Below are 14,721 nucleotides of genomic sequence, written 5' to 3' on the forward strand. Positions count from 1 at the left end.
CACCCACTATTCCACCCGGTACTTCTGGTGCCTATCTTGCTGATTCACAAACCCAACAGTTTGCGCCGACTTGTGTTTACTGTTCTGGGAAACATTTCTCAGCTTCGTGCGAAACGGTCACCGAATTAAACGCTCGCAGAACCATCCTTGCTCGGGACAAAAGATGTTTCATGTGCCTTCGAAAGGGACATCAACAGGATCAATGCCAGAAAACTTGCAGAAGATGCGACAAGAGACACCATCAATCGATTTGTCCACGAAACGCGAACTCCTCCAACAACAACAACGCGCAGAATACAGAACGTCCCCTCAATTCCGACCGATCTACACAAGAAAGACCTAGGGACCAGACGATCAACGAAAGAGAGAGTACTGGCATCACAACAGCAACTACGACAAATCGCGAGAGTTCAAAACCGAATTGCAGAGTGTTACTTCAAACAGCTAAGGCTGTAGCGACAAACGAAGATGGGACTAGATCGACCGTGGTGAGATTACTTTTCGACAGTGGAAGTCAGCGCTCTTACATCACTGAGAATTTACGAGCAACACTTCATCTGAAATCACTTCAAACTGAGCGACTCAACTTGAACACATTTGGAGAAGCAAAGTACAAGAAGCAGAATTGCGATGTTGTGAAATTACAAGTACGAAGGTCTGGATGCGAAGATGCCATTAAAATTTCTGCTCTGACATTTTCGGTTATTTGCTCGCCTTTACCTGGCAAGGTCTCTGTAAACTACCCGCATTTGGATGGATTGGAGCTAGCGGATGAACCGTTTGACGCCGAAGGTTCGATTGATATTCTGATCGGCTGCGATTATTACTGGCATTTTGTAACGGGGGAGACAAGACCAGGAGACGAAGGTCCCATTGCTGTAAATAGCAAACTCGGGTGGCTGCTGTCTGGACCAGTTAAAGGAACACTCGATCGGAGTTATGTTACGCATTCAAATTTAATAATCGAAGGCCATGACGACCTATTTGCCCGAAACGAAGACGACGTTCTCACGAACACTCTGAAAAACTTTTGGGAGACTGAGGCAATTGGCATTAAGGATCTGACTCAACAGGAAACGAAGGAATCTTTCAAAATCGACGTTGCATGGAGCGAAGACCGATACGAAGTCAATTTACCGTGGAAAGAAAATTGTTTGCCGCTATCCTCCAACAACTATCTGTTGTGCGAATCGCGATTAAGATCCTTACATCACAAGCTGCGCAAAGACCCAGAGTTATTAGCCGAATACGACAACATCATTCAAGACCAGTTATCAAAGGGGATAATCGAGCAAGTACCGAATAAAGAGAAAATTGCTGCGCGACATCATTATTTGCCTCATCATGCAGTAGTAAGAAAGGATCGTGAGACTACGAAGGTACGAATTGTGTACGATGGGTCAGCAAAATCTGGTAACCAAGAGAAGTCACTCAACGATTGCCTTGAAACTGGGCCAAATCACATCCCACATGTTTTCAATATGCTAGCGCGCTTTCGGAAGAATCCTGTCGGTATCACAGCTGACATTGAAAAGGCCTTCCTTATGGTGGGAATCCAAGAGGATCATCGAGACTTTCTTCGATTCTTATGGTTAAGAAACCCAGATTGCGTTAAGCCTGAAATTGTACCGAATACAGGTTCACACGGCTCGTGTTTGGGTTACGCCCCTCGCCTGCTATTTTGGGAGCGACAATTCTACATCACTTACAACTACACAAACAAAGTGACCCCGAAATCGCCGAATTATTGGAAACAATCTCTGTACGTGGACGACCTGTTAACGGGGGAGTCAGACGAAGAAAGAGGTCTCTCTGTTTACAAGAGATGCAAGAAGGTTATGTCCAGTGGAGGATTCAATCTCAGAAAATGGCGATCGAACTCGCGAAACCTACAAATGCAAATTACGAAACTTGAAAGTTCACCAGGATCAGCAAACACACAACAGGAGGTCACTAATGTCAACAAAGAAGATGACGAATCATTCGCGAAATCGAGTGTTGGTTGTGACTCAACGACTTCTGACAACGAAGTAGTTAAAATTCTAGGAATGAACTGGAACACTCTCACAGACGAAATTTTCTTCAATTTCTCCGATCTGTGCCCATTTGCACAAGCACTTCCCCTCACCAAGCGATCTGTTCTAAAGGTTACGGCCAAGATCTTCGACCCCATGGGATTTTTGACGCCTCTTACAATAGAGATGAAGATCTTGTTTCAAGAACTTTGTATCAACAAAACAAACTGGGACAAAGAATTACAAGGAACTTTGCTTCACCGATGGAAATCGTTTCTCCAAGATCTGAAGTTCATTGGCGGCTATCGTATTCCTCGATGCTATTTTTCGCGACAGCCTGTAACCTCGCAGATACATGGCTTCAGTGATGCTTCAGAACGCGCCTACGCCGCGGTGGTTTATATTCGAAACACGTACAGTGATGGTCGAATCGAAGTTAAATTGGTCGCTTCAAAATCGAGAGTCGCTCCTATCAAGGCACAGACAATTCCTCGATTGGAATTACTAGGAGCATTAATTTTGGCCCGACTTGTTAACAAGTTAAAGTCGATTGGAGCTGAATACACAACCGTTCTCTGGAGTGATTCTACAACTGCTCTATGCTGGATCAAAAATGAAAGAGTATGGAAGCAGTACATCGGTCAAAGAGTAGAAGAAATTCGACGTCTAACTCCCAAAGATTTATGGAGGCACTGTCCAGGAGAATTAAATCCTGCCGATCTACCATCGCGTGGACTATCAGCGAAAGAACTTTCTGCCAGCAATACGTGGTGGAATGGTCCGAGTTTTTTGTATCAATCCGAGAATGAATGGCCCGAAACTTCTCCATCGGAACAAGTGAACGAAGAACAAATTTTACAGGAAGCCGTCAAGAACGTACCAGATGTAACACATTCCCTTATTACCACTGCCTGCGACAAATTCAACCCGAAAGTTGACCAGATAATCGACATTGGACGGTTCAGCGACAGGACAAAATTAATTCGAGTAACAGCGTTTGTGATCAAGTTCATCAACAAGCTCAAAAACCGAACACTTGAAAACCGGAAAGAAGAAATGGAAGATTTAACAACCACCGAATTGAAGGACGCCGAGAATCTGTGGATACACTCGGTTCAAGCATCGTCTTTTACCGATGAACTTTCTTTTCTGACTCGAGGGGATTCGAAATCAACGCCACCTATACGTGTTCCGCAGTTGGGACTGTTTCTCGACGACGATGGGCCATTTTACGTAAAGGAAAACGTCAACAACGCTGAATGTGTCAAAGTTTACGTGTGTTTATTTACATGCGCTTCAACCCGTGCAGTGCACTTAGAGTTGACTCGAGGACTCGGTGTCCAAGATTTCCTGCTTGCTTTCAGAAGATTCACCAGTAGAAGAGGACTCCCGGCTAATCTTCAATCGGACAATGCAAAAACTTTCAAATCATCAAGCAAGGATATTCGCAAATTAGTACGGTCGCCGGAAGTTTGGCGATATTTAACCAACAATCAAATCAGTTGGAATTTCATTGTGGAAAAGGAGCCGTGGTGGGGAGGCTACTGGGAAAGGCTCGTCCGCAGCGTAAAGTCTCCTATCCAAAAAACCATCGGAAAATCTACCCTCACCCACGAGGAGCTAAGTACTCTGTTAACGGAAATAGAAGGGTTGATCAACGCAAGGCCGCTAACTTATGTGTATGACGACGAGGAATCGATCTCGTATCCCTTAACGCCATCGGATCTGATTTATGGTCGAAGAGTTACTACAACTCCGAACAGTCAACATTTCGAAATCACTAGCACCTACGATTCTCTGACGAAGCGACTTAAACATCATAGACATCTGTTGGGACAATTCACTCGTCAATGGAGAAATGAATATTTAACCAGCTTAAGAGAACATGCTATCAAGAACGCACGGCTAAGGGGAGACAATGGCGATACAGGGGTCAAGGTTGGAGACATTGTTATTCTCAAAAATGACAGCGTTCGTCGAAGCTTCTGGAAGCTTGCGAAAGTAGAAGAATTGCACCTGGGCCGAGATGGAAAGGTGCGAGCAGTTTCAGTTAGAGTTACGAGTACCAACGGTAGTTCAATTCAGCGCTTGCGACGACCCATTCAACACGTTGTTCCTCTGGAGGTGAACTCTTGAACTGAACTGAGAACCTTAAACGTTGGCGTATTTAGATTTATTTCCTCACACTTGTAAATAACGCGAACATTAAGAAACAACGAACTTTGCGATAACACATATAGTCTTAGTTTATTTTTCAAAGCGAATATAGTTGACTCACACTAAGGTGATCAACTAGGGGGAGTGTCATAAACAGCCACGCGTATTTGTTATGTAATCAAAGTCGTCACGCTTTTCGTTTTGTTTGTACAAAGAGAGCACATGACAACAACTTGATTTACTGGTTTTTGTAGGATATCAAATTTAGTGGGTTTATTTTAGGGGCGTGTGATTTAACTCAAAAGGTTCTTTTCTGTACGATATCAGAGTGGAATAAATCAGAATTTATACGAAAACGATTACGACTACTTCGTGTTTATAACAAAGGCAGACGAAGTTCTTCCATTTTAATCGGACACTGCCGCTTCTAGGCGAATTATGGATCGAAATTCCAGCTTCGTCGTTGTGTCCTTGATCACAGTCTTGGACTTGGCAGCGCCAACCAGGCATATTGCAGATAAAACTGGAGAAAAGGAATTTTCCGAAGGCACACACTTCTCATCCGCACCGCGCTGCATACAAAATTAGCCACGCTTGTTTTGATGTGTTGAGTCCCTGACGTCACTTCCTCTTTATGACAACTCGGCCCAACTCTCAAAGTTCTGTCCCGGTCATTCTTGGATCCGGAAATGGCGGAAAGCGAAATCGGCTCGAATACGAAATTCAAGGTTAAAATAATGGGACTTCCCGTTGGAATTTTGAGTTGAAACTTGGCATGGTAAGTAATAAGTACTTTTACTTTCGAAATATGAAGAGAGTAGAAGAACCATATTTTTGATCGTAGTGGCACTTAAATAAAAATTTTGTAATAGAACTTACTTTCCATAGTTCCAACACATGATAAGTGTTAATACTTCCGTGGAGCCTTTGAGAACAGTTGAGGCACAAGTAGATTTGAGGCCCGCAGTAAGTGCATCTTGCCACGACCGCAGTTTCGTGGCACCAAACACATGCAGTATTGGGAAGAAACGAGTTCGCGATCTCTGTATTCACAAGACGTTCCCTCAATTCGCTCCACTAAATTTCTTCCTGTATTCGGCGATTCTGGTGGGCGCTTACAGAATGCCGAAAATCGCCAGATGCAGATGGATGCTCTGTATCTTCAGCCAGGTATACATTGGTGCAGTGCTCTATCTCGCGATTGACTGCATGCACAGGCGATGCTGTCGAACTGTTTCCAATCGTACGGCGCTCTAGCGACAAAGAAATGTCTTGCCTCCTTGAACCACTGCGGTCAACGGGCTTGAAGTGCTTATGATAAGACGATATTTTTGGCTTTTTTTAAACCCCGTCCGCCATTTTGAATTTATACAATGAACTGCTTAATGAACTGTGTATAACTCGCGTTTTGATTGGTCTAGAGGAGTGTGTGATTAGAGTATAGGCGCACGATTGACGTCATCGAGTGGTGTGACCGGTGCACGCGATCCGGCACACGTGATCAGAGTCTAGAGTCCAGCGAGAGGGCAGCGAGAGCGACTGGTCAACAAATGTTTTTTTGCGAGTGGCGGACAAACACAGGCAAATTTTCTCAGGAAAGAAAAACTGTCCAATAAAAAATTGGACAAAGACTGTTGAGAGTGGCCTCAACCAGGATAGGAAAGCTAGAACTTTGTTGTGACGTGAAAAGGAAGCAAATATTTGTCGAAATATGTCGCCGATAGACTGAATCCGGTAATGGCGAGTAATCGTATACAAATTGCAGTGAAGCGACTTACATGCTGTAATATTTTGGTGTGAGGATTTCCTTCTAGAATAAAGATTAGTTTTGAAAATATTGTTAGTGAAATTCTTTTGGATTACACTCTAATTTGGAAGATCACAATTACATGTGTGTAGTAGTCCAAAACTGAGTTTGCTGGAAAGTTTTTGACTCAGCTCAGGCAACGCGATGCTCGCTCACGAAATGTGTTGAAATGTCTTGGTTATTGTATAAAACAAATAGATTCCATTTTGCCGTGGGTCTGTACTCTGATAACGCACAGAGGACGTCAAAACGTGGTGAGAACATCAGTCACGCTTCTCGCCTGCGGCTCGTAGCGTACTTCTTTGTTCTCACCACGTTTTGACGTTATCTGTGCGTTATCAGACTACAGACGCACGGCAAAATGGAATCTATTATTGGATTCCTTGTCATGTAAGCTGGCACAAAAGATAATTTAGTACGGACGTGGGTTTAACCCATTTAGGACCCGAGATACGGTGGGCAACCTTAGTCTTTTCGAAATTACTAGGGCATCTTCGTCCATTTCCCGAAATCGTTAGCCCTTATTTCCTTTCCGAAAATCTTAGCTGACCTTTTTTTGGCACCCGAAACGACATTTTTATCAATCCCAAAACACCAGGCCTTAAATTTCCCATATCACGAAAGTTCGAGGTGAATATTCCCTTCAGCAATCCTCCTGCATTGCTGGGGATTAAAGGCCTTCCGAACAGATAATTTACCGAAACGATCCGTTGGGTGCCCCTTTGTCTTGCTCTTTCTCCCGTTGTTCTTCAGTACAATTCAGCCTGTTTTCCCGAGCCCTGTTCTGCTCTTTTTCCCGCTGCTCTTCATCATAATTTCGCCTGTTTTCCCGAGCCCTGTCCCACTCTTTCTGCCGCTGCTCGTCACCATATTGTCGCCTTTTTTCTCTTGATCTGTCTTGCTCTTTCTACCATTGTCTGGCACTCATATTTTGCCTGTTTGCTAGTGCTCTCAGTCGCTCTCTTTCACGTCGAACTTCGCCTATTTGTCGCCTGCTTTCTCATTCTCTCTCTGTCTCTCTTTCTCCTATTTGTCCTATTTCTTCGTTTGTCGACATATTGAAATATGAAATCATAAATTGACTGGATGGACTGGATGGACACAACTGTCGTCATAACCAAACCAAAATTTCTCGCACTGATGGGTTTACCAAAATCTCTTAGCTATGGGGTTCCCCTCGCCTTGCGGCGCGCGCGGGAGCTCCGCTGTTACCAACTCATAACATCCACCTACAGGAGGTTAACATCTACCTAAGGGAGGTAAGGTAACTTACAGTGTACATTTTATAGTTTATCTTTTACAAAGCCAAAAATTATTGATACGCATAGAAGCTTACTCTTTAGCAGGGAAACTTGGGATCATAAGGAGCTTTTCTATCTTTGAATTGAATTTCATAATTTTCATTTTTACCAACTCATAACAATTCCTCCTACAGGAGGTAAACATCTACCTAAGGGAGGTTATGATTTTTATAGCACCATGCAAGTAGGTATTATAATAAGGAAGGATTGACTTGAAGAAAGCTTACCAATCTTAAGGGGCTTTTGCACTTCATGTACATGCCGTATTAGAATAAATTTATTTATAAAGAATCATCATCATCATCATCATCATCATCATAATCATCATCATTATGATTATGATTATGATTATGATTATGATTATGATTATGATTATGATTATGATTATGATTATGATTATGATTATTATTATTATTATTATTATTCCCCTCTTCATTTAAACGGAATTGAAGTGACTATTTCCTAAAGTTGAAGTGACTATTTCCTGAAGTTGAGTCGCTCAGTGAAACACGTACGTGCATCAGAAGGAGAGAGGCTGAGTGGCAATGAAAGTCAAGAGGCTGTGGATGAAATTGAAGACCACGAGGTTGATGCTGATGCTCGCACTGAAGAGGTCAGTTACACGACTACAGCTATTCACGTTAAGAGTCATTGCCTAATCGCTTTTTTGCGAGCTTCAAAAGTGTTTTAACTGAACCAAGCTGCTGCTTAAACTTAAAAGATCTGAGTGCTTACTCGGTTGCTATTCATTTCTTTCTCTCACAGGAGGTAGAAATAGCCACAGCTGCTCTTGGGCTTTGCGAGGTGGACTGTGAAACAGACAGTGATGATTCAGCTTTTGGCTCGGACCTTGATGAATAGACTACACCCTTGGACCTCGGGCTTGGGCTCGGACCTTGATGAATAGACTACACCCTTGCTGCATAGACTACAACCCAAGCTACCAAACATTTTTGAAAATCAAATAAATTCGCAACGATAAGCCAATAAAAATTCTGTTGTTGCCATTCTCCCTCCCCCTCCCCCTAGTGGTCTAGGCACCTCACGTGACCGAATATACCCTAGCTAAAACTGGGAAATCTCCGATGATATTCCCCAATTTCAAAAACTTCAAGGCACGTTTTGTTTACAATTAAAATTAATGTCAAGATGCTTTTGTGACAGAAGGAGAGATAAACCTGCTAGTGTTAAAGCAGTATCAGAAAACAACAAACGCTCTAAACGTTTTTGACGGTAAACTGTTCTTAAACCAAATGTTTAAATACTCAAGCTCGTTGCTTCATGTTGCAAAAAATATTTGAAGGATAATAACCACAATAGCCTCCATTTGGCTTTAAAAATATGCTCAGATATTTGTCCTTGGACATTATCTGCTCCTCGAAGCTCACAGTTTTCCTCGAGTCTCGCTCTCGGAAAACTGCTCGCTTCTCGGAACAGATAATGTCCGCGGACAAATATATGTGTATATTTTTGCGAAAAATGGAGGTTATTGTTTATTTATTATCAATATTAGTTTGTAACCAACACAGACCTATGCTGGGCCATTTATATTCATCTAATGAAGCACTTTTACAGCCATAAAGATTTTCTGTGAGAGGTGTTATGGGTTTAAATAGAAAAATTGCAGGTGCATTACAGCATAATAGCTGTTAATATGATTAAAGGCAATTGTTTTCTTGTTGTTGTTGTTGTTGTTTTTTTTGGCTGACCCCATCAACCTGTAACTACCTCATTAAATTTTGCTAGAGGTGACTGTTTGTCACTGTTGAAATGATTGATCATTTTTAAAAAATATAACCCTTAATATGTCAGAATTTATTTTAATTTAATTTGTGATCACTTACAAGAGGTTTGACTGTTTGACTGCTTACTACAGTACATTGAGAATATTGGTTTTATTTTATTTCTTTTCAGAATGCAATACTTAAACTGCGTAGACCGCTGAAGAAACAGCTACTTCAAAGACACTTATGACTCATAAATTTCACAAAAGACATTGCGTACTCAATTCATACACATAGAAGCTTACTATTTAGCAGGGAAACTTAGGATCATAAGTAGTTTTTCTATCATTGACTTGAATTTTATTTTTACCAACTCATAACGATTCCACCTACAGGAGGTAAACACCTACCTGAGGGAGGTTATGATGTTTATAGCACCATGCAAGTATGTATTATAATAAGGAAGAATTGACTTGCAGAAAGCTTATGAATCTTAAGGGGCTTTTGCACTTTGTGCACAAGGCCCTCAAATTTGAAATGACATCCCTCTTTCCTAATGTAATTCGCTTACTATCTCGAATTGTAGACGAAACCTTAGAGATTACTTCCAATCAAATTGTGAATACCGGTACATGTCCTTTTGAACTCTCGTATACACGGCTTAGCTTAATTTAATATTTTATTTGCTATTTATTTTAATTAATTTTTTTCATTTAAGTTATTATTATCATTATTACCACTATTATTAACATTTATATTTATCTATTTATTTATTTATTTATTTAGTTATTTATTTGTAAACTGTAAAGTAGTTGCACCATTTTGATCAATCTCCTGTATGAATTGTGCCATAAAAGCCCCCAGCTTCTGCATCTCAATATAGATTTATTACTTATTGCCATGCACTCTCTTGTACTATTATTATGAATAAAGAGCATTATATATTATAATGTCTCAGTCGTTCAATAATTATTGTTTTCAAACAGAAAAAAAAGAGAAAAGTCCAAATTCTCCCATGCCAAAGGTACAGTGCAAACGCAGTTCAATCTCTCTACCCCAGCCAAATTCCCTTCTTCCCAGGCATGGTACGTGGTCAAATGCCATGTGGTAGAGAGGGGGGGGAGTGTCATTTTTTTGTTCAAATTTGACTTGTTCTCCAACTCGTGACAAAGTTCCACCCGTATTTACAAGCATAGAGCTTACTTGATAACAATGACATGTCATGAGCTTAAAACATGGAAATGAAAACATTGGGGTAGTCATTTGGATTTTTTGAAAAGCACACTCAAAGGTTCATGGCATGGCTCAATTTTATCTCGACCTTTACTTGAGGTACAAATTTGTTGACGTACAAAATAATAGCTCCTTTATGTCATCTTTTTGACTCAAATATAGCCATAAAGGTTAGCAACCATAACTGTCATTGAATATGGATATTTGAAAGATATATTTCAACTTCAGGTGAAAGATTAAGTAGAAGAAAGACCCTCAGTTATTTTTTTGGGGATTTCTTTTCACAACTGCTTAAGTTGTAGAAATAACTAAGAATCTTTCTTCCAATTAAACATTACTAAAAATGTTGGTCATTTTGTATCTTTGCACTCTAAGTGGGACATATATACCAATCTACACAATTTCCTGCCAGAGAGGAACAAAATTATGATCATTCGCATCCAATCCATAATTATATGGAAGATCCTCCGTCAATTAACTCTACAAACTTGAATATCAAATTTTACATAATTTTGCCACATGACGAGAGGTCAAGCTTGACAAAAACAGTTCAACAACATCTGTTGTACACAATGTCTTTTGAGGAATAAATGAGTCATAGGTGTCTTTGAAGTAGCTGTTTCTTCAGCGGTCTACGCAGTTTAAGTATTGCATTCTGAAAAGAAATAAAATAAAACCATTATTGTTAATGTACTGTAGTAAGCAGTCAAACCTCTTGCAAGTGATCACAAAAAAAAATTAAAATAAATTCTGACATATTGAGGGTTATATTTTTAAAAATGATCTATCATTTCAACAGTCATAAACACTCATTTTTAGCAAAATTTAATGTGGTAGTTACAGGTTGATGGGGTCAGCCAAAAAAAACAACAACAACAACAACAAGAAAACAATTGCCTTTAATCATATTAACAGCTTTTATGCTTTGATACACCTGCAATTTTTCTATTTAAACCCATAACACCTCTCACAGCAAATCTTTATGGCTGTAAAAGTGCTTCATTAAATGAAAATAAATGGCCCAGCATAGCTCTGTGTTGGCTACAAGCTAATATTGATAATAAATAAACAATAACCTCCATTTCTCGCGAAAATATACACAGATATTTGTCCGCGGACATTATCTGTTCCAAGAGGCGAGCAGTTTTCCGAGAGCGAGACTCGAGGAAAACTGTGAGCTTCGAGGAGCAGATAATGTCCAAGGACAAATATCTGAGCATATTTTTAAGGCCAAATGGAGGCTATTTTGGTTACTATCCTTCAAATATTTTTCGCAACATGAAGCAACGAGCTTGAGTATTTAAACATTTGGTTTAAGAACAGTTTACCGTCAAAAACGTTTAGAGCGTTTGTTGTTTTCTGATACTGCTTTAACACTAGCAGGTTTATCTCTCCTTCTGTCACAAAAGCAAATCCTTCCCCCATCTTGACATTAATTTTAATTGTAAACAAAACGTGCCTTGCAGTTTTTGAAATTGGGGAATATCATCGGAGATTTCCCAGTTTTAGCTAGGGTATATTCGGTCACGTGAGGTGCTTAGACCACTCACGCATGAGCAAAAATATTTGATGGATTATAAGATATTATATTCCATGTTATGAGCGTACATAAAAAAATGAGAAAACTCTTATTAATCTCATTCTAGTGAGATTAAAAGGCTTTTTAAATAATAATAATAATAATAATAATAATAATAATAATGATATTAATAATAATAATAATAATTTTTTAGAAATTTATTCTTAAGCGGCATGTACATGAAGTGCAAAAGCCTCTTAAAATTTGTAAGCTTTCTTCAAGTCAATCCTTCCTTATTATAATACCTACTTGCATCTCCTGTTCATGGTATCGATGTTTACATTGATCAGATTGAATAAAGCCTTATTATGGTGCTATAAAAGTGATAACCTCCCTTAGGTAGATGTTTACCTCCTGTAGGTGGATGTTATGAGTTGGTAAAAGTGAAAATTATGAAATTCAAGTCAATGATACAAAAGCTCCTTATGATTCCAAGTTTCCCTGCTAGAGAGTAAGCCTCTATGCGTATCAATTGACTATTATAAAACATAAACTATAAAATGTACATGTTAACCTCGTGTAGGTGGATGTTATGAGTTGGTAATAAATGAAATGACACTCAGGTCAACGATTAGAAAAGCCCCTTCAAGATTGTAAGTTTTAATCCTTGCAAATAAGCTTTCCATGTGTACGATTGTGCCAGTATAACACATACGATACAAACGTGGTGCTATAAAACGTACCTCCCTTAGGTAGATTTCGTAGGTGGATGATACCTGAGCAAATCTTAACTGTTTTCAAATCCTTGAGATCAGTGTTCAGACGCCGAGAAACGAAAGTAGAAAGATCTCTGTATTCTACCATAACGAATCGTAACAAACGTTGGAAGTCTTTATTTCACCGACGTCGTCCGCCATTACTACTAAAAGAGAGTGAATGCAGGTCAATTTCCGGATCTCGGATCGTGGCTGCTCCGAATACCGTGTAGCATGAAAATTTTGCGGGTTCTAATTTTTGCGAATTTTGCGGATTGGCCTCGATCCGCAAAATTAGTTCCCGCAGAAAAAAACACCCGCAAAATAAAACGCCGCAAAAATTAATTCCCTTCAGTCAAATTTAAAACTCCGCTTTTAATAGACTTATGCCACTGGAGCGATATACAATGCACTTAAACAAGAACATTAACATGATTTTTCATTGCAAAAAGCAACTAGAGCTGTCAAGAGTAAGGCAATTCAGTACATTAGATTGGCACGAATGGGTCATCTGAAGGAACGGACAGACTTGAATCGTGCAGCCGACCAACCGCGGCGGCCTGCACAGAAGTGCAGAAGTTCAACTAAACAAGAATTATTATTATCGACTGAGTCTGTCTCATTGCGTTACAATAGGGCATAGTTAGCAGGCCGCTCCCAGTTAGGTCTCAAAGTTGTATGCTAGCTGAAAGCCCCTCTGTATGCCTTGAAAGGTTTCAGCTACGGCATTTCAAAAATTCATACTGCTTTCTTATAAAATTTTATACGGTAATACCGGTCGTGGTAAACCATATTAACGAAACAGTGTTTGGCTGTGCATGGTAGGGGTAGGCTTTTTGTTTTGTTGTTGTTCATTCCCTTTACGCAGTAAGGTATTACAGTGATATGTCTCCAATATGTAACTAGAACTGTGACTCAATTGACCGTCCAATAAAAGTTGAAAATATTCAGGTTTCTTTCACTTAAATAATTATTCTGCTGCTTGAACCAGAGCATCGCAAAAATTAGTTCCCAGTAGAAATTTTAGTCTTCTCGAAACGCAATAATTTGTACCCGCAAAGCACAAAAAATCGCCAATCCGCAAAATAAAACTCCCGCAAAATTTTCGTGCTACACGGTAACCCAATGACGTCACCTCCCTTAGGCCGATGTTATCTTTTCGCAACCCGTTTGGGGATTGCCAACACTTGCTTCATGTAACCGGTCCAGACTGTCTAATAAACCCTCATGACATATACAGCATGCGAGAATAGTCTGTTCCTTGAATTCGTTCCTTAAAACTAGTTATCTTTTAATGTTGGTGGATTCTAATTGCGTACCTCCTATGGAGGGGTACTCAGATGTATGTGAGGCTGGGTACGAGGTTAGGTGGATTAAGAAAGTGAGTTGTAAGGTGCAACAACAAATAATAGACAAACGAGCGCTGACCAGTGGTGGTCTATCTTGCAATGATGGAGCGCAACATCGTGTCTGCGCCTGGTGTTTTGATGATGAATCCAGCTCGAAACGTTTTACTTGTGGCGCGGTAGTCAGCGCATGGGACTGAACTGTGTAGAACTATTCAGACACCTAAACAAACCTGCGTCTGTAAACTGCAACATCTTGTCCATAGTGATCGGGGGGAGGGGGGTGCGGGTGGGACGAGGCTACTTCCTAGTAATAAGCTAATGGTGGTGAGTCGCTGGATGGGGTCGCATTTTTCTCGACTGGATTGACTATAATGTATGGGGTTGCATTTTCAATAGGATTACTATTGGGGTCGCACATTTTCGGGTTTTTGGGGGGTATTAAAATTCTGGCGATGAAGTTGGAAATGTATCACAATGTTTGTAAAAGTAAAATGTTCTATATATATTCAGTTTAACAAATGTGTTGATTCAGTATAAACCCTTTGAACTGTGCTCAAAGGGTTTATACTGAAGGTAGATGCATAAACAGAAAGTGACTGTTGGGATCGCGAAATTTACATTTTCTCAGTAGTTACTAAGATGGGGTCTACAAATGGCCACATAAAAGACTATAATGAGGTTGAGGTTCTGAGAGGTCAGTGGCACATTCCAAGCAAGAATTGAGCCAAGCATCCCCGGCCCTGGTTCTCGCGGGATAATGATATCCAGTTGAGTACTTTAAGAGGTGTTGAAAGAGGTGTGATTAAAATTTGCTGACACCGGTTATAAATAACTCACGAAGCAAAGTTCCGGATCAGCTGT

General features: G+C 40.2%; 1 protein-coding gene across 1 annotated transcript in view; it reads right to left on the reverse strand.

Annotated features, from left to right (window-relative positions):
* Positions 1 to 5,508, reverse strand: part of LOC146459298 (uncharacterized) — a 64,120-nt gene extending 58,612 nt beyond the window's left edge. The window contains exon 1 of the mRNA XM_085089669.1: positions 5,052 to 5,508. Within this exon, the coding sequence (XP_084945795.1) occupies positions 5,052 to 5,058 (7 nt within the window). The 5' untranslated portion in view covers positions 5,059 to 5,508. The remainder of the gene's footprint in view (positions 1 to 5,051) is intronic.
* Positions 5,509 to 14,721: the final 9,213 nt, after the last annotated feature.

This window comes from Pavona decussata, unplaced genomic scaffold (genome assembly GCF_977016875.1).
Source record: "Pavona decussata unplaced genomic scaffold, jaPavDecu1.1 SCAFFOLD_220, whole genome shotgun sequence".
NCBI classification, from domain to species: domain Eukaryota; kingdom Metazoa; phylum Cnidaria; class Anthozoa; order Scleractinia; family Agariciidae; genus Pavona; species Pavona decussata.